The sequence below is a fragment of the Panthera uncia genome, assembly GCF_023721935.1.
Source record: "Panthera uncia isolate 11264 chromosome A3 unlocalized genomic scaffold, Puncia_PCG_1.0 HiC_scaffold_11, whole genome shotgun sequence".
Lineage (NCBI taxonomy): Eukaryota > Metazoa > Chordata > Mammalia > Carnivora > Felidae > Panthera > Panthera uncia.
In genome coordinates, this window is record NW_026057578.1 from 59,824,933 (window position 1) to 59,846,273 (window position 21,341).

At 36.9% G+C, this 21,341-nt stretch overlaps 1 protein-coding gene across 4 annotated transcripts in view; it reads left to right on the forward strand.

Moving 5' to 3' along the window:
* MGAT4A (alpha-1,3-mannosyl-glycoprotein 4-beta-N-acetylglucosaminyltransferase A) overlaps positions 1-21,341 on the forward strand; it is a 115,531-nt gene that overhangs the window by 39,208 nt on the left and 54,982 nt on the right. For 3 of the 4 annotated variants that reach the window (XR_007462169.1, XM_049651390.1, XM_049651389.1), the window contains exons 3-4: positions 3,378-3,545; positions 5,907-6,047. Coding sequence is in view for 3 of the 4 variants with exons in the window: in XM_049651390.1 (XP_049507347.1) it covers positions 3,378-3,545; positions 5,907-6,047 (309 nt within the window). In the remaining variant the exon portion in view is untranslated. The remainder of the gene's footprint in view (positions 1-3,377; positions 3,546-5,906; positions 6,048-21,341) is intronic. The other variant, XM_049651392.1, reaches the window with a different exon arrangement.

Sequence of the window (21,341 nt, forward strand, 5' to 3'; positions counted from 1 at the left end):
TAATCTGTGATAGTTCCTAATAAGCCTTTGTCTTTGATGACCTTGACATTTTTTATAATACAAGCTTTTTGTTTTGTACATTATCTCTCAGTTTGGATGTGTGTGATGTTTCCTTGAGATTAGATTCAGATCATGCATTTTTTGGCAGGAATGCCACATAAATGAGGTGTGTCCTCTGTGTATCATATCAGAGGCACATTGTATCTGTTTTCTGGGTGCTGACATGAACTTTGATCACATAAGTTAGATATCTGGCAGGTTTCTTTGTAGTAAAGTTAGCATATTTTTCCTTTTGTAAATTAATAAGTACTTTGTAGGGAGATACCCTGAGGTGACATACATACCCCATTTGTTCCTCAGGAAACTTTGATCTGCTGGTTTTAGCATCCATTTTTGATTCTTGCCTGAATCAGTTATTGCTATGATAGTTGTAAAATGGTAATTTTCCAACATCCATCATTCCTTCTACATTTATTAGCTTGCATTCTACTAAAAGAAACACATCTCCCTCACCTGTTAATTTTTGTTTATTATTTTATTAATGTTTATTTTGAGCGAGAGAGCAGGGGACGGGCAAAGGGAAAGGGAGAGAGAGAGAGAACCCAAAGCAGGGTTGAGAGCTGAGAGCACAGGGCCAGACGCGGGGTTTGATCCAATAAACCATGAGATCATGACCTGAGCCTAAATCAGGAATTGGATTCTTAACTGACTGAGCCATCCAGGTGCCCCTCATTTGTTATTTATATGAGGTCATGGATTCTTATTTTATTCAATAGGTATAAGCTATTACTGTCAGTATTTGTTTTGGTACTTAAGTTGTCTCTAATTTGGCCAATAGGGGCCCATTAAGTACCATGCTGTGCCCTTTTGACAAGTCCTGTCTTTTTGTAAATAACATTTTCTTAGTTTACACCAAATTGTTTCAGGTTCATCTTAAAGTTACTTCTCCAGAGAGTTCTAATTCTCTTTTGGGCAGATGATGTCAAGAAACCACTATCTCAGCACTGTGTAAGTGTTAAGAAGAGGATTTTAAATTGCTCACGTAAAGAGGGAAGAACTGAGAGGAAGTTTACTCATGCTAATTTTGGACACAGCCTGCTTGGTGTAATTGGCCCTTATCCACACTGTCCGGACCTGGCAGTCTACACTGTTTTAATTCCTGTAGCCTTCTAGTGTGTTCTGATCTCAGAGCATATTCTCCTTTATTATTTATTGTTTGTTTGTTTGTTTGTTTTGACTCTTCAGAAATACTCTCTCCTGTAGATGAATTTTAGAGTCACGTGTCAAAAGTCATATACCAAAAAAGTTTCAGTGTTCTTTTGAAAGATAATGAATTGAATTTATAATTAAACAGGGTAGAATTTATCTTTTTTTTTTTTTTTTTTTTTACAAGATTGAATCTTCTTGCTTAGGATTGAGAGATGACTTCATTAACTCTTCCATTAGAGGTTTCAGTAAAGGGTTTGTAGTTTTCATCACATGAATCTTATAAAATTTTTTTAATGCTTGTTTATTTTTAAAAGACAGAGAGTGTGAGCAGATTAGGGACAGAGAGGGAGACACAGAATCTGAAGCAGACTCCAGGCTCTGAGCTGTCAGCACAGAGCCCGATGCAGGGCTCAAACTCACAAACTGCAAGATCATGAACTGAGCTGAAGTCGGACGCTTCACCGATGGAGCCACCCAGGTGCCCCCATCATATGAATCTTGCATATCTCTTGTTACAATTCTTTTAGTTTTTGTTAGAGTATAATTGTTAATAGTTTTGTGTTTGTGAATAGTATCTTTTTAACATTTCTTATATTATGAATATATGCATACGGACATGCGCCTAAACTATGAATGTATAGTGATGAATTTTTTTGAACCACTACCCAGAGCAGTCAATAGGACCTAGCTGGCACTCTGAAGCTCCCTATATGCCCCTCCTAATCACAGCCTTCTTTTTCCTTTCTTCCCTCCTAAAGCCAGCAAGTTAAGGAGAATATAGCTGCTTATATGGTGATTGTTCAATGTATGGAAGAATGACAATTGAGCAGGGCAGACTTTTTTTCCCTGCCACAGAATTCTGAAGAGATGTTTATTGTGTGAGCTTTTGTGTAAGGGACAAGGAACAAGATAATTGCCTGTTGTTAAGAATATCTTTATAACCATGCAGATTTATTTTTTTTAGGTCTGTTTCTTATTGAGTCTGTCCTTGAAGAAGGCAGAGATAATAATATTAAATAAAAAGTAGTCTTTCTAAGGTATGTTTTGTTTAGATATCAAAATAGTAGCCTTGGATTATCCAGCTTGATACAGAAGTTGAAAACCATTGTTCTGGTTTCTCTTAGTTTAATGAGGTTGTAGAAATTGCTCATACTACTCCCATATCCCTCAACTACCTTTCAGCATTGCTGATCAAAATTAATGAATGGTTTGTCTTCCACCATCTCTTAGATTTTAATGTCAGATTCTGTCCTTAGGCATCGTCTCACTGTGCACTTTGTCTCTGAGCTGTCTGATACTGTTGTTTCAGTGCCTGCATTTATCCTCATGAAATCCACTTTATTTCCCAAACCAGGTTTTCCTGACCTGTGATTCTCTCAAATTAAAATGGATGACTGTTAACTGGAGTCATTTTACACCTGCCTAATAAGAAGTTTTAGAAATAAGGAATTAAAAAAAAAATTTTTTGTAATGTTTGTTTATTTTTGAGAGAGAGAGACAGAGCATGAGTGGGGGAGGGGCAGAGAGAAAGGGAGACACAGAATCCAAAGCAGGCACCAGGCTGTGAGCTGTCAGCACAGAGCTGAACGCAGAACTTGAACCCACTGACCAGGAGATCATGACCCGTGCCAAAGTTGGACACTTAACCGACTGAGCCACCCAGGCGCCCCTAGGAATCAGGAATTTGACCAAAGTCTGGCTTAGGGAAATCTTTGCAGAATTGGAAGTACAGAGGAAAAAGCCTATAGAAATTAATGATAATGCTATAAAAAAGGTAATATTCATTTTATTAATTATATTATCATCAGTTTCAATACTTTATCTTAATACAAATAACGTCTTTATATTTGTTTGAACCTTTTGAGAAATGATGTTAGTAGTATGCCTGAAATGTTAATTCTAAAAACTTTGTCCTTTTTCTCCCTGTCTTTACATTTCTGAAAGACTAAGTAGAAAGTGTTTGCATTCTTACAGATATTAAGAGCATTAGGGTTAGTTGTAGCTTTGCTATGTATAAGTGGTTGGGGCTCCTTTTTCAGTTCTGTATCAATACATAAATGAACATCTTTCTGAAAAATGTGACTTTAAAATTTCTAATCTTACAGTTAGGTTTTATGTTTCTTCTTTTTTTAAAGAAATATATTAAAAACCTTTGGTTTTGCTTCTAGAAAAACTGATTGCTTATCAGCGAGAGTTTCTTGCCTTGAAAGAACGTCTTCGTATAGCTGAACATAGAATCTCGCAGCGCTCTTCTGAATTAAATGCCATTGTACAGCAGTTCAAGCGTGTAGGAGCAGAAACAAATGGAAGTAAGGATGCATTAAATAAGTTTTCAGGTACAAATGATATTTTTAGTTTCATAAAAGTTATGTTTTCAAAGGGTTATGTGAAATAATTTATTTGAAAGTTGTATAAAGTAGCTTATCAACCAGCATATATTACTCTTTTCAGAGAGAAACATTGCACAAAACTTTGTATAATGGTAAATTATAAAACAATTTTTATTAATTGCTGTTTGATTTTAAGAGAGTAATAATTGATTTAGATTTCAGTTGTGTAAATTTCACCAACTAGAGCAAAAACCCAGATCTCTTCAAAAATATATTCCAAATGAAATTAAAATTTAACTTGGTGTTTTTACACACATAAATGTGTTTTTACACATAAGTCTTTCAAGATTAATATACCTTTTCATTTAGCATCATCTTTTACCATTTATTCTTCTTGTCTTTAGATTCACTACCTAACCTTATTAAAAAAAAAAACTTTTTTTCATGTTTATTTTTGAGAGAAAGAGAGACAGAGTGTGATCAGGGGAGGGGCAGAGAGAGAGGGAGACACAGAATCCAAAGCAGGCTCCTGGCTCTGAGCTGTCAGCACAGAGCTCACGCAGGGCTTGAACCCTTGAACTGTGAGATCATGACCTGAGCCAAAGTTGGATGCTTAACCAGCCCAGGCACTCCACTACATTACCTTACTTTTGAATTTTCATGCTCTGTCTTCCCCTCCTGATTGTGAAATTTGTGTTGTGGCACAATAACATTTAAAAGTATGGAATGGAATAGATAATAAAAAATCACCCATAAGCCTGCTGTCAAGTGATTTCTCTTAACATTTTTTCATTTCCTTCTAGTCTTTTTTCCATGCAAGTTTATCTTCAAAATTGTAATTGTTATAGCCTGATTTTTACTTTTGAAATTATGCTATTAGCATTTATTGTGTCATTTAATATTTTTCAAAAGTACCGTTTTTAATGGCCTTTTGTCAGTTAACCATATACCATAATATATTAAACAATTTTACTATTAGGCAAATAAGATTTTTCTGTGTTATTTTCTCTCCCTAGTTTATAACTCTGTGATGGATGTCTTTATGTATAACTTGGTCACATTTCTGGTAGCCCTTAAGTTACTTTTATTAGATTATGACTTCCTTAAAAACAAGGATCTATGTTTTAATGTCTGTTGATTTCCAAACACATGACACAGTGGCTGGGACAAAGTAGATGATCGCTAAATATTTATTGAGAGCATGAAAGTAAAATTCCTAAAAGGGAAATGATTGAGTAATAAGACAGAAATGTTTTAGGGTTTTTGATGCTGTCTTGAATAGCTGTAACATGTATCAGATTATCACCAAAATTTAATAGCATTATTTGATCTGCTAACTTGACAGATTGAAATTGGTGCCTTGTAATTTATAATTGTTTCTTTACTTATAAGATTAAACATTAATTTCATGAAACATATCACAGTCATTTGCAGTTTTTGGTGAATTTTTGGTTCTTATATTTTTAATGGAGTCTTCATATTGCTTCACATGAAATCTTTTTTGAAGCTTTAAGTCCTTATTGCTGACTTCCATATTTAAAATGTTAAATTACTGTTGGGATTTTAAAATGTTGCCTACCAGATCAGAGTTTTTATTTCATGTTATATTAAAAGATTCATTAATTCCTCCAAGAAAAACTGGAAAATGATTTGAAAGTTAGGATCTGTCTTAAATTGTGCTGTTTAAATTATTGTACTTGAATTTCTTTGAAAAAAATATCTTCCATTTGAAAATTTGGTAAAATAGAATAGCATAAGGAAAGAGAAAATTATGGGTGGTGAATGTGCTTACTATGTTTTCATAAACGGGTAGTATGTTTAAAAAATTTTTTTTTAATTTTTTTTTTTTTTTTTGAGACAGAGAAAGACAGAGCATGAGCAGGGGAGGGACAGAGAGAGGGGGAGACACAGAATCTGAAGCGGGCTCCAGGCTCTGTGCTGTCAGCACAGAGTCCGACGTGGGGCTCGAACTCACGAAGTGTGAGATCATGACCTGAGTTGAAGTTGGACGCTCAACCGACTGAGCCACCCAGGCACCCCAACGGGTAGCATGTTTATTAGTGTGTGTTCTGCAGGGCCTAAATTCTGAACCATTACAATAGCAAGTGATGAAAGCCTTCTACCTTCTCCTGGTACTTTGGCTGACCTTTTTAGCTTCCTTCAAGTGCTGTCAGCATCAGACTCTGAGACTCTGGCTGAAGAAGTGTCTTTTTCATTTTAAAGGGAGATCTTGTTTACCAGAGTATGAAATCAGGAAAGAAAATTCTTTAGTTCTAATTCTCATAAATTTTTACTGCTGTATTTGCGAAATCAGCAATTTCTGTAAGTAAGGTGACCCTGTGCATTAATTTTGCTTTTTTGTTTTAGATAATACCCTAAAGCTATTAAAGGAGTTAACAAGCAAAAAATCTCTTCAAGTGCCAAGCATTTATTATCATTTGCCTCATTTATTGCAAAATGAAAGAAGCCTTCAGCCTGCTCTGCAGATTGGTAATGGAAGAACAGGAGGTATGTTTATTTTGTTCCTTACTGTGGTTGTACTGCTGGTTTTAATTGGATCTTGGGATATAACATTGACCATTAGAAACCTCGCAGGTCAAAAAAGAAAAATTCCTTCTCTATGCGTAGTAACTTAGGACTCTTTTACGTTGAAAGGAGTTGGACATTTTTCTCCATACATCAGACTGTAGAACTGAAAAAGCTCACGAGAAATCTGGTTTAAGCCCCATCTACAGGCAGAAAAATGTTTAACCTTTTTAATTTTTCAGTTTTAAAAATTTTAGATGTAGAGAGATGACTTTGTTTCTTTTATCATCTTTCAACATTAATAGCTCTTCAGTCTTTTCAAGAGAGGTTTTCTTATGTTTGCCCCTGCTTTTTCTTAGCTAGAAGGCATATATAAACTTTTGTTTAACCTTTCATACAATAATAGAAATACTTTGGTTTGCCTTTTTTTTTTTTTTTTTTTTTGAGAGAGATTGAGGGTACCAGTGAGCGAGGGGCAGAGAGAGAGGGAGAATACCATGAGGGGCAGAAGACAGAGAGAAAGGGAGGGAGGGAGAGAGAGAGAAGCAGAGCTCACCTGAAGCAGGGCTCAAGTTTACCTGATGCAGGGCTGGAACTCACCAACCATGATGTCGTGATCTACACCAAAGTCAAATGCTTAACCAACTGAGCCACCCAGATGCCCCTGCTTTTTTTCTAATATATGAAAAGGTAGTTACTGCATATTTTATTCGTTTTGTTAGAACCACCAGAGCTTCTTGAATTTTCCTTGTGGGCCCTCTTTACCATTTTTTTATGATTTTTATTCTTTTCTTTTGATCTTGTTTATCTTTTCTCTGGAGATTTTAAAATGTAGAGACCAAAATATCATTTTGCTCCCCTAATAAGTCTTTGACAAATGACAAAACCATTACCTAATAGATACACAAAGATATCTTTGTGATAATGTTTTTGAAAAGTTGATTTAATCTGCTTTTGATTCAATAGGATTCTTAGGTATTTTACTTTTGTGTGTTGCATTTACCATATTATTAGCATAAGCTTTTATATTTGTCTTTTTTTAGTTCTGCTATCTTTCTACTTTATAAATCATTTAAAATCTTCCTAAGGAAGTGATAATTCTTAAAATATTAGGTTAAAACTAAATCATTTTTCCATTTCTTTATTGATTCACTAAATATTTATCCAGCAGGTACTGGATGTGCAAAGACTAACAAGATGTGTAGTGTACTCTAAATTATTTTCCTTAGAACATTGATCATTAATTATTTCTGAAGTTGATATTTTGTCTCTCCCTTGAACGATCACTATTTGGGTCAGATGTCTCAGCCATTCAGTACATTTGTTGGTTTAGAGGATACCTTCATTAATAAGAATATCAAATGAAAAGAAAGTGCGAGTATTTTTAAAGTTATTTAAGACTTTAGAACCTCTAATAGGTTCAAGGAGGGGCTCCTGGGTGGCTCAGTTGGTTAAACGCCTGACTTCCGCTCAGGTCATGATCTTGAGACTACTCGTGAGTTCAAGCCCCTCATTGGGCTCTGTGCTGACAGCTCACAGCCTGGAGCCAGCTTCACGTTCTGTGTCTCTCTCTCTCTCCTTGCTCCTCCCCTGCCCTCTGTCTCTCTCTCTCTCTCTCTCTCTCTCTCTCTCTGTCTTTCAAAAATAAATAAACAGGGTGGAGGGGCAGCCTGCCCAGCAAGGCAGAGCCCCTAAGTTTGGCTTACAAAATCGGAGGGGCCGGACTGTGTGAGTTCTGATAGCCAGCGGGACTTAACTTCTGGAATGTTAAAAGTCAGCAGCTCTGCTTGGAGAGCAGGAGGGCGGGAGGACACCGGGAGGGAGAGGTGTTGAGCCCTGGAAGACAGAGCTCAGCTCGGTGGGGAACAAAGGTGCTGGCCAGTGCCATCTCCCTCTCCCATCCCCCAGCCAAAATCCCAAAGGGAACAAGTTCCCGTCACCGAACTTGCTTGCACCATGCAAACACCCAACGCTGTGCTTCTGTGGATCCATCCCTCCGACAGTTCTTCTTCCGTCCTGGTGCTGCAGGGCCCCTCCCACAGGGGACCACCGATGGCAAAGCGAGCTAAGCCTGCCCCTCCCACCCCTGTGCACCTGTGGATCCACCCCGGCTAATAGGCCAGATCCCATCAAAGCAGCACAACAAGCCTGGCAGTGTGCAGGTAGCCCAGACAGGGACCACACCACATCAGAGTGAGTCCTACCCCTGGGAGAGGGGAAGATAAGGTACACACCAGTCTGACTGTGGCCCCAGTGGTGGGCTGGGGGCAGATATTAGGTCTGACTGCAGCCCCGCCCACCAACACAAGTTACTCCAGACAGCACAGGGGAAGTGTCCCGAAGTTCCGCGCCGCTCCAGGGACTACCCAAAATGACGAAACAGAAGAATTCTCCTCAAAAGAAACTCCAGGAAGTAGTGACAGCTAATGAATTGATCAAAAACAATTTAAGCAATATAACAGACCATGAATTTAGAATAATAGTCATAAAATTAATCGCTAGGCTTGAAAAAAGTATAGGGGACAGCAGAGAATCTATTACTACAGAGATCAAGGGACTAAGAAACAGTCATGAGGAGGTAAAAAATGCTCTAAATGAGGTGCAAAATACAATGGAGGCGACAGCAGCTCGGATTGAAGAGGCAGAGGAGAGAATAGGTGAATTAGAAGATAAAATTATGGAAAAAGAGGAAGCTGAGAAAAAGATAAAAAATCCAGGAGTATGAGGGGAGAATTAGAGAACTAAGTGATGCAATCAAGTACAACAATATCTGTATAATAGGGATACCAGAAGAGGAAGAGAGAGAGAAAGGGGCTGAAGGTGTACTTGAACAAATCATAGTTGAGAACTTCCCTGATCTGGGGAAGGAAACAGGCATTGAAATCCAAGAGGCACAGAGAACTCCCTTCAGACGTAACTTGAATCGATCTTCTGCATGACATATCAGTGAAACTGGCAAAATACAAGGATAAACAGAAAATTCTGAAAGCAGCTAGGGATAAACACGCTCTAACATATAAAGGGAGACTGATAAGACTAGTGACAGATCTATCTTCTGAAACTTGGCAGGCCAGAAAGGAATGGCAGGAAATCTTCAATGTGATGAACAGAAAAAAATATGCAGCCAAGAATCCTTTATCCAGAAAGTCTGTCATTCAGAATAGAAGGAGAGATGAAGGTCTTCCCAAACAAACAAAAGCTGAAGGAATTCATCACCACTAAACCAGCCCTACAAGAGATCCTAAGTAAGGGGGATTCTGTGAGTGAAATGTTGCAAGGACCACAAAGTACCAGAGACATCACTGCAAGCATGAAACCTACAGACATCACAATGACTCTAAACCCATATCTTTCAATAATAACACTGAATGTAAATGGACTGAATGTTCCAACCAAAAGACATAGGGTATCAGAATGGATAAAAAAACAAGACCCATCTATTTGCTGTCTACAAGAGACTCATTTTAGACCTGAGGACACCTTCAGATTGAAAGTCAGGGGAGGGAGAACTATCTATCATGCTACCGGAAGTCAAAAGAAAGCTGGAGTAGCCATACTTCTATCAGACAAACTAGACTTTAAATTAAAGTCTGTAACAAGAGATGAAGAAGGGCATTATATAATAATTATAGGGTCTATCCATCAGGAAGAGCTAACAATTGTAAATGTCTATGCGGCAAATACAGGAGCCCCCAAATATATAAAACAATTAATCACAAACATAAGCAACCTTATTGATAAGAATGTGGTGATTGCAGGGGACTTTAATACTCCACTTAAACAATAGATAGATCATCTAGACACAGGATCAATAAAGAAACAAGGGCCCTGAATGATACATTGGACCAGATGGACTTGACAGATATATTTAGAACTCTGCATCCCAAAGCAACAGAATATACTTTCTTCTCGAGTGCACATGGAACATTCTCCAAGATAGATCACATACTGGGTCACAAAAATAAATAAAGTTTAAAAAAAAAAGAACCTCTGATAAGTTCTCCTGCAGTAGCTCGTTGTTATTTTGTGAATATAACATTCTCTCTTATCCTTTTTGAAGATGGTTCCATCCCATTTGTTTATGACTTTATCATAACATATATAAATATAATGAAATCTCGGTCAACCAGCTCCACTAGTTAACATTCTTACTAAGCTAGCACTATTTTTGAGAGGAAGAAAACACAGAAAACTTGAAAAAAAAGAAAACCCTCAGATTTACATTAAAAATCTTCCTTCCTAAATCCTTAAGCATTGGTTCTTAACTTTTTTAGAGTCACAGAACCCTTTGGATATTGTAGGAAAGCTATAAACCTTCTACTTAGAAAAATGCACATAAGAAAAGTAATTTTGTATGTAATTTCTGGGATTTTGTAGAACTCCCAAAACTTTTTTAGGGACTTTATATTAAGAACTTCTGTTTTTTTAGATCAAAGAACTGCTTCTTGCTACAAATTCTGTTCTTCAGTGGTCAGGCCGATTAATGAACAGCACTCAGACCAGCTAAGTCTTCCTAAGTGCTCCAGGGAGAAGAGTGCTCCAGGAAAGCTACTGACTGTCTAAAGAGGGGCTGGAATTCCTAGTGAAGAACAAAAAAACTGCCACCCCACCCTACCCAAACCACATCTAGATCCTCCCACAAAATTTGCAGAGGAGGCTGCAATAAGTAGATACAGTGTGTGCAGATAGGTAAAAGGGCATATTGTACAACTAGCATTACAAAATATTTAAGGAAACCCACATCGTGAATGACTTAATACTCAAAGGAAATTGAATTTGCAGAACAAGCACAATATAATTTAGAAATTAAACATAATATATTTTAGAAGGATGAGAGGCTAGTTCATAACTGACTGTTGTAAAAGGATCAATTGGAAATCTCTGTGTTCTGATTTCATTGATTATATATAGAATTTACATATAAATGGACTGATAAGCAGAGTAGATACAGCTGAAGATCAGATTAGCAGTCTGAAAGTTGAATAATTCTAGTTCTGGAATGCTGCATAAAGGGCACAAAGAATTGGGGTATACAAAAGTTCTAATAATCCATCTAATAGAAATTCCAGAAGTAGAGAACAAAGGGACTGAAGAGAGGAAATAAGCAAATATGTAATAGAAGAAAATTTCTTTGAGTTGAAGAAACTCCCTGCTCTTCAGATTTAGGGCCCATTTAGTGCCAAGCAAGATGGCTGAGAAAAGACCCTCCATAGGTTACCTACCAAAATGGCATTACTGATGGGTAGAGGACAGCAGGTTAAAAAATCCATGAGTACTTGCTATGTGCCAGGTACTTTGCCAGGTACTTAGGTACACAAAATTAGATGGAGTTCCTAGTGTTGTGGAGCTTCAATCTAAATAAGGGAGAATGCATGAGTCAAATAATCAATTATGTAAATAATTATACAGTTACAACTTTGGTGATTTAAAGGATACCTTGATAATGTATAAAAGGGGGATTTGCCTCAATTAAGGATTTCAGGGGAGTCTTAAAAATGCATTTGACCTGAAATCAGTGAAATATGTCATTCAGTGGTGAAGGTGGGTTTCTTAGTTGCTTAATTCTGCTGTAAAAATTTCCACAAACCCAGTGACTTAAAACAACGTAGGTTTATTATCTTATAGTTTTGGTGGCCAGAAGTCCTAAAATCGGTGTGTTGACTAGGGTGTGTTCCTTCTGTTGCTTTAAGGGACAGTCCACCTCCTTTCCTTTTCCAGCTTCTAGAGGCTGACTACCTACCTTCATTAGTGCCCCTTGCTTTATCTGCAGATCTCTCTGTGACCCTGACCTTTTACTTACATTGTCACATCTCCTTCTCTCACAGACTCTCCTACCTTTCTCTCATAAGGACTCTTGTGAAGTCATTAGGTTCACCTGGGTAATCCAGGATAATCTTCCAATCTCAAAATCCTTAATCACATCCACAAAGTCCCTTTTGGCATGTTAGGTAATATATTCACAAATTCTAGGAATTAGGACATGGACATGGTGGGGGGCATTATTATGGCTGCCACATGGGAGAAAAAAGTATTCCAGAAAAGGAGAAGAGCATCACAAAAGCCCTGTGATGGAAAGGAGCATGTGTGGAATGTTCTAGAAAATGAAAGGAGGTCGCTATAAATGAAGTGTAGAGTGAGGGGGAAACATGGAATAAGATGAGACTAGAGATAAATTGGAGCCAGACAGTGCAGGAACCTGCAGACCTTTTGTTGGATTTGGACTTTTATCCTACCCAAGAGCAGAAAGAACCCCCTTCACCTCAGTGGCTCAGTTGGTTAAGCATCCAAGTCTTGATTTTGGTTCAGGTCATGATCTCACCATTAGTGAATTTGAGTCCCACAGTGGGCTCTGTGCTGACAGTGTGGATGGAGCCTGCTTGGGATTCTCTTTCCTTCTTTCTCTGTTCCTTTCCTGTTTGTGTTCTCATTCTCCCAAAATAAATAAACTTAAAAAAGTTAAGAAGCCCCTGAAGGGTCTTAAGCAGGACTTACTTAGGATAACTTTATAAGATTTAAATTTTGCAGGAGCACCTAGGTGGCCAGTCATTTGAGTGTCGGTCTCTTAATTTTGGCTCAGGTCATGATCCCAGGGTCGTGGGATTGAGCCCCTTGCCAGGCTTCACACTGAGTGTGGAGCCTGCTTGGGATCTCCCTCCCTTCCCCCCAAACTTCTCTCTCCCTCCCCCCTCCCCCACTCACACGTATGTGTGTGTGCACACATGTCTCTCTCAAATTAAAAAAAAAAAAAGATTTAAATTTTTAAGAGACCACGTTTGCTGCAGTGGGAAGAGTGACTGAATTTGTGGGAAGGAGAGTAGATTTGAAAGGCCCCAATAAGAGGCTACTGTACTGATCCCCTTGAAAAAGGATAGGCGTGGACTAGGTAATAGTGATAATAGTGGAGATGGAAACAAGAAGATGGATGTAGGAGTTGTTTGAAATGTATGGGGACATATAATGGGAGCACATAATGATGGACAGAGGTAAAGGATGTGGTGAAGGATGAAGTCTTAGGTTTCTAGATCATGTAACTGGGTGGATGGTGGCCACTCTTCACTGAGATAGGGGACAAAAGAAAATATTTTGCAGCATTGGTTTTTGAGATCATAACTTGAATCTGGATATGTTAAGGCAGGAGGTGATTGTGGAGGGTAGTCAGTTGGATATTTAGATCAGGGACTCGAGATCTGAGTTAGATTTAATTTTATGGCTCATCATTTGTGAATAACTGATTGAAGATACAGGGATGGATAGGGCCTAAGCCTGAGCCTTGAAGGTTTTTCAGAGTTAATTTTCAGGAAAGAGGAAGATAAGGCCAAGGAAGATGAAGAAGGTACAACTAGGCAGTAGAGATAAAGTATATTGTCACGGAATATAGGGAAAGGAATGAGAAATAAATGACTAAAATGAAAACCTAAGGACACACGATAGGCTAAAAATACTTGACTAACAACCAATATTTTTAAAAGAGAATAATTTAGTTATAATAGAAGGTAGAGTAGTGATTGAAGATGGAGGATCCAAAATTAAGATTGTTCCTAAATTTTTCTTGATTTTAAAGATTTTTTTAAGTGTATTTATTTATTTTGGGGGTGGGACAGGAGCAGAGAGAGAGGGTGAGAATCCCAAGCAGGCTCCACACTGTCAGTTCATAGCTCAATGTGGGGCTCTATCTCATGAACGTGAGATCATGACCCGAGCCGAGATCGCATTCTTAACCAACTGAGCCACCCAGGCACCCCAGAATTTTTCTTGATTTTAAAGGAAGTACTAGAATTTGAAAACTTATCAGGAAGGTTGAAGAAAACAAAAATAACAACAGTTGATAGCTCTGTCCTATTTTACAACTGTATTTTAGATTGTCTAGTGCATAATAGATGTATCACAGATGCTGCACAATTGAATAGGAAATATTGGACAGTTAATAAGTGGAACAAAGCACTGAGTTCAACCTTTTGGCTCTATTTCTGTTGGGTTCCTTGGTCCACCTTGCTTCTCCTTTAGGGAGATATAGCCTTTAGGGAGATATCTCCTTTAGGATGATATAGCCATTTTGTTCAGATTGCTGATATATTTATTCTGAACTCTCCTGCCTTAGAATACATACATTTTCTAGATTATAAACCATAAAAGTATGTTGTGGACTAGAACAAGTGGACCTGAAAGGGCAATCTTACCTTGGTCCAGAAGGCATGAAAAAAAATTTTTGTGGTAATTTTGTGAATTACCACAAACCTGAATACCTTTAATTCTGTAGGTTTAGCTGGAATTAGTATTTTAATTTTTTTTTTAACTAAAAATTTTTTAAGTTTATTTATTTTAAGAGAGAGAGGGAGAGAATCCCAAGCAGGCTCCATGCTGTCAGCATGGAGACCAATACGGAGCTCGAACTCACTAACTGTAAGATCATGACCCGACCCAAAATCAAGAGTCAGACGCTTAAGTGACTAAACCACCCAGGTGCCCCTAGTATTTTCATTTTTATTGCTTTTGGACATATTGAGTGCCTTGGTTTTAAACTAAAGAATTTACATTTCAGATCTCAGACAGTATATTTGGGGAGAAATGGTTTCTTCTCTACACATGCCTTTTAAACTTAAAACAGAAACAAAACAACTCAAGACCATGATAGGGATAGAGTTTGCATTATTATTTTATATCATTTTTGTTTGCATGCTCTGGGTCAGTATGTATTTTATTTTTCCATAAACAAAGTCTTTGAACTCTGTATCAACTAACATTTCTTTGGAATGCTTCACATGACAGTTGTTACATTTTTAGCCTGTATTCTAAACACTTAAAATATTTTTAATTTAAATTCTGAGGTAAAGTTGACCTTAGAACCATGTGAGGTTAGAGGCACTGACCACCCCCTCATACTGCACAGTCAAAAATGCATGTATAATTTTGACTCCCCCAAAACTTAACTGCTAATGGCCTGTTGACCATTAAGCATTACCAGTAACATAAACTGTTGCTTAACATACCTATTTTTTATTATGTGTATTACATACTGTATTCTTACCATAAAGTAAGCAAGAGAAAAGAAAATGTTGTTAAGAAAATCATAAAGCAGAGAAAATACATTTATAGTGCTGGACTGTATTTATGAGAAAAGTCCACTTATAAGTGCACCTGCACAGTTCAAACCCACGTTCAAGAGTCACTGTATATGGGAATCTGCTTCCAGGGTAACTCATCCTGCCTGTAGGAATCTCAGAATAAAACAGAAATCTTGATTTAGAACACTTTTCTCCTCAGTTGTGGTGTTCTCATACATTTAATCAGGTCACAGTTATTCCTCTTTCTTATTTTCTCTAGTCTTAAGCCCTATTGGTAACTGTCTCCAAAATATATCCCAAATTCATCCACTCATCCCCTTTTCCAGACCCTATTTCAGACCATCTAACTTCTTTTTTTAAGAAGTTTTTTGGGGGCACTTGGGTGGCTCAGTCTATAAGTGCCGACTTTGGCTCAGGTCATGATCTCACATTTTGTGAGTTTGAGTCCCGCATTGGGCTCTGTACTGATAGCTCAGAGATTGGTGCCTGCTTCAGATTCTGTTTCCCTCTCTCTCCCCTCCCCTGCTTGCACGTTCTCTCTCTCTCTCAAAAATAAACATTTTAAAAATAATAAAAATAAAATACTTAAAAGTTTTATTTATTTATTTATTTTGAGGAAGAGAGAGTGTGTATGCAGTGAGCTGGGGAGAGGCAGAGAGAGGGAGAAAGAGTATTAAGCAGGCTCTTCACTGACAGGTGCAGAGTCAGACACAGGGCTAGATCTCACGAACTGTGAGATGATGACCTGAGCCAAAATCAAGAGTTGAATGCTTAACCGACTGAGCCACCCTCGTTCCCTGCAGACCACCTAACTGCTGACTGATCTCCCCAAAATGCTTTTACTCTGAATGCTTTTGTATCTGTTTGCCACAAAATTTGGTAGTCTTTTAAAATTAAAAATTGGAAAATGTCACTCCCCTACTTACAACTTTACAATGGCTCTCTCTTATACTCAGTTAAGACTCTAACTAATTCTCTGAATCTAGGCTCATTCCGCTTTCGATACATTCTGTTCTGTTTCTTCACTCTGTTAAGATCATTCTTTCTTTGATGCCTTGCTGTTTTTTCTTCTGGAGTCTTCTTCCTCTGCTCTTTCTCATCATTAGTTATCAGTTATGTTGATGTAAGAGAGGCCTTCCATTACCTCACTATAGAGATACCTGTCTCTTCCCCTGTTCCCCACCCACTCTTTTTAATATTGCCATATTTTAATTTGTATGGTACATATCACCCTCTAAGATTATATTATTTATCTTTTCCCCTTTTCTAGAATGTAAATTCCCTGAGGGCAGGGACCTCGTTCACTATTATGCCTATCACCTAGAATAATGTCTTGCATTTGATAGGTGTTCAGTAAGAATGTTTGGAACAAATAGGGCAAATCTCTTTTTTAAATAGTTTTATTTTATTTAATTAATTTAATTTTAAAATTGAAGTATAAATTTCAGGTGTACAGTATAAAGAATAATTCTATACATTACTCAGTACTCATCATAAGTGTACTCTTAATCCTCTTTATCTGTTTTACTCATCCCCTCACCCACCTCCTGTTTGGCAACCAGCAGCTTACTCTCTGTATTGAAGAGTCCATTTTTTTGTCTTGTTTTGTTTTGTTTTGTTTTGTTTTGTTTTCTTAAATTGCACATGTGAGTGCATATGCTATTTGTCTTTGTCTGACTTATTTCACTTACCATACTTTCTAGGTACATCCATGTAGTTGCAAATGGCAAGATCTTGTTCTTTTTTATGGCTGAGTAATATTCCATTGTATGTATATACTGCATCTTCCTTATCCATTCATTTATGGATGGAAACTTAGATTGCTTCCATATCTTGTCTATTGTAAATAATGCTGCATTAAACGTAAGAGTGCATATATATTTTTGAATTAGTGTTTTCCTTCTCTTTGGGTACCCAGTAGTGGAATTACTGGATCATATGGTAGTTCTATTATTAATTTTTTGAGGAACCTCCATCCTGTTTTCCACAGTGGCTGCACCAGCTTGCATTCCCACAAACAGTGCATGAGTGTTTGTCTTTCTGTACATCCCTGCCAACACTTGCTATTTTTTTGTCTTTTTGATTTTGGCCATTCTAGAAGTATGAGGTAATACCTCGTTGTGGTTTTGATTTGCATTTCTCTGATAATGACGTTGAACATCTTTTTATGTCTCTTGGACATGTATGTCCTCTTTGGAAAAATGTCTTCTTAGGTCCTCTGCCCACTTTTTAATTAGATTATTTGTGGGGTGTTTTGGTGTTCAGTTGTAGGAAGTTCTTTATATATTTTAGATTATGAACCACTTACTGGATATATCATTTGCAAAACTATCTTCTCCCATACACTGCATTGTCTTTTTATTTTGTTGATTGTTTCCTTTGCTGTGCAAAAGCTTTTTATTTTTTGTATAGTCTCAATAGTTTATTTTTGCCTTTGTTTCCCTTGCCTGAGGATACAGACCCATAAAAATGTTAAGACCAGTGTCCAAGAGGTTACTACTGCCTATCTTTTCTTTTAGGAGTTTTATAGTTTCATGTCTCACAGGTCTTTAATCCATTTTGAATTCATTTTTGTGTATGGTATAAGAAAGTGGTCCAGTTTCATTCTTTTGCATGTAGCTGTCCAGTTTTCCCAACACTGTTTACTGAAGAGACTCTCTCTCTCATTGCATATTCTGGTTTTTTTTAATTAAAAAAACTTATTTTAATTTTAGAAAGAGAGAGAGAGAGCAAGAGCATAGGAGAGGCACGGCGGGGAGAGAGAGAAAAAATCTTAAACAGTCCTCGCTCAGTAGTGGGCCCTACAGTGGGCTTGGATCCCACGATCGTGGGATCATGACCTGAGCTGAAATTAAGAGTTGGATGCTTAACTGACTGAGCCAGCCAGGTGCCATTCCTATTATATATTGCCTCGTTTGTCATAGATTAATTGACCATATAAGTGTGGGTTTATTTCTAGGTTCTCTATTCTGTTCCATTGGTCTTTGTGTCAGTTTTTGTGCCAGTACCCACACTATTTTGATAAGGATAGCTTTGAGTATATCTTGAAATGTGGGATTGCGATACCTCCAGTTTTGTTCATTCTCAGGGTTGTTTTGCCTATTTAGGGTCTTTTGTAGTTCCATACAAATTTTAGAATTCTTTGTTTTAGTTCTGTGAAAAATGCTGTTGTTAGTTTGATACAAATTGCATTGACTCTGTAGATTGCTTTGTGTAGTATAAACATTTTAGCAGTGTGGATTCTTGTAATCCATGAGCATGGAATATGTTTCCATTTTTGTCATCTTCAGTTCTTCCTTTCATAATTGGTTTTTAGTTTTCAGAGTAGTCTTTCACCTCCTTGTTAAGTGTATTCCTCAGTATTTTACTCTTTTTGGTGCAATTGTAAATGGGATTTTCTTAATTTCTCTTTTTTAAATTTCTTTTTTTTAATTAATTAACTAATTTTAGAGAGAGCATTCACGAGCAGAGGACAGTGACAGAGGGAGAGAGAGGGACAGAGAGAATCTCAAGCAGACTCCACGCTCAGCATAGAGCCTGACATGGGGCTCGATCCTACAACCTTGGGATCGTTACCTGAGCCAAAATTAAGATTCAGACACTCAACTGACTGACCCACCCAGGCACACCCTGATTTCTTTTTCTGCTGTTAGTATATAGAAATACAACTGATTTCCTTATATTTTGTATACTGTGACTTTACCAAATTCATTTGGCAATTCTAGTAGTTTTTTGGTTGAGTCTAGCTTTCTATGTATAGTATGTCATCTGCACATAGTAAAAGTTTTCCTTCTTCCTTACCAATTTGGATGCCTTTTATTTCTTTTTCTTATTTGATTGCTGCAGCTAAGACTTCCAATACTGGGTTGAATAACAGTGGTGAGAGTGGACATCCTTGTCTTGTTCCTGATTTTAGAGAGTATCTTTCAATGTTTCACCATTGGGTGTGATGCTAACTGTGGATTTTTCATATATGGTGTTTATTATGTTGTGATATGTTCCATCTAAACCTGCTTTGTTGAGATTTTTTTTTTTTAATGTTTATTTTTGAGAGAGAGAGTATGAGCAGGGGAGGGGCAGAGAGTGAGGGAGACACAGAACTCAAAGTGGGCTTCTGGCTCTGTGCTGATAGCACAGAGCCAGACACGGGGCTCAAACTCATGCACCACGAGATCATGACCTGAGACAAAGTTGGGTGCTTAACAACCGAGTCACCCAGGATCCCCGTTGTTGAGTTTTTATCATAACAGATACTGGATTTTGTCAAATGCTTTTTTTTCATCTATTGAGATATGGTTTTTAATCTTTTGTTAATATGATCTATCATGTTGATAGGTTTATGAATATTTTGAACCACCTTTGCATCCCTGGGATAAATTCCCCATGATTGTGGTGAATGATTTTTTTATTTATTGTTAGATTCAGTTTGCTAATATTTTGTTGAGGAGGTTTTCATCTATGTTCATTAGAGATATTGGGTTTTAGTTTTCTTTTTTTGTAGTGTCTTTATCTGGTTTTGGTATGACAGTAATGCTGGACTCATAGTAGAATGAATTTGGAAGCTTTCCTTCCTCTTCTATTTTTTTTGGATAAATTGAGAAGAATAGGTATTAACTTTTCTTTAAATATTTGGTAGAATTCACCTGGAAACCCATCTGGTCCTGGACTTATGTTTTGGGGAGGTTTTTTTTTTTTTTATTACTGATTCAGTTTTACTGCCAGTAATCAGTATGTTCAAATTTTCTTTCTTCCTGATTCAGTTTTGGAAGGAATTTATCCATTTCTCCTAGCTTGTCCAATTTGTTGGCATATAATTTTTCATAATACTCTTATAAACCTTTTTATTTCTGTGATGTTGTTATTTCTCCTTCTTTGTTTTAATTTTAATTTATTGGAGTCTAATTTTATTTATTGGAGTCTCTCTCTTTCTCTTGATGAGTCTGACTAAAGGTATATTAATTTTCTTGATCTTTTGCAAGAACCAGCTCCTGGTTTGATTGATCTGTCCTATTGTTTTTAAAGTCTCTGAGTTATTTCTGGTCTAATCTTTATTATTTCCTTTATACTACTGGCATTGGACCTTGTTTGTTCTTTTTCTAGCTCCTTTGAGTGTTAGGTTAGTTTGTTTACTTGAGATTTTTCTTGTTTCTTGAGGTAGCCTTGTGTTGCTATAAGCTTTTCTTTTGGAGCAGCTTTTGCTGTTTCCCAAAGATTTTGGACTGTTGTGTTTTCATTTTCATGTTCTCCGTGTATTTTTTTTTTATTTCCTCTTTAATTTTTTGGTTGAATCATTCATTGTTCAGTAGCTTGTTATTTATCCTCAATGTATTTGTGTTCTTTACAGATTTTTTCTTGTAATTGATTTCTAGTTTCATACTATTGTGGTTAGAAAAGATGGGTGACATGATTTCAGTCTTTTTGAATTTATTGAGACATGTTTTATGGTCTAAACATATGGTATATTATGGAGAATGTTCCATATCCCCTTGAAAAGAATGTGTAGTCTTCTGTTTTTGGATTGAATGTTCTGAATATACCTAATATGTCATTCAAAGCCACTGTTTCTTTGTTGATTTTCTGTCTGGATGATCTATCCGTTACTGTAAATGGGTTGTCCCTTACTATTATTATAGTACTGTCAATTTCTTCCTTTATGTCTGTTAATAGTTATTTTATGTATTTAGGTTCTTCCATGTTGGATGCATAAATATTTTACAATTGTTATATCCTCTTGTTGGATTGTTCCCTATGTCATTATGTAGTGTCCTTTGTCTCTTTTTATAGTCTCTGTTTTACAGTCTGTTTTGTCTAATTTAAATATGACTTTCCCAGTTTTGTTTTCACTTCCATTTGTGTAATAAATGTTTTTCCATCCCTTCACTGTCAATCTTCATATGTCTTTAAGTCTGAAATCAGTCTCTTACAGGCAGCATATAGATGGGTCTTGCTTTTTTTATCTGTTCAGTCACCTTATGTCTTTTGATTGGAGTATTTAGTCCATTTACATTTAAAGTAGTTATTGATAAGTTTGTACTTACTGCCATTTTGTTACTTGTTTTCTGGTTGTTTTGTAGTTCTGGTTTTTTCTTCTCTAGTTTTTTCCTCTGTGGTTTGATGGATTTCTGTAGTGTTATGCTTGGATTCCTTCTCTCTCTCTCTCTCTCTCTCTCTCTCTCTCTCTCTCTCTCTCTCTCTCTCTCTCTCTCTCTCTCTC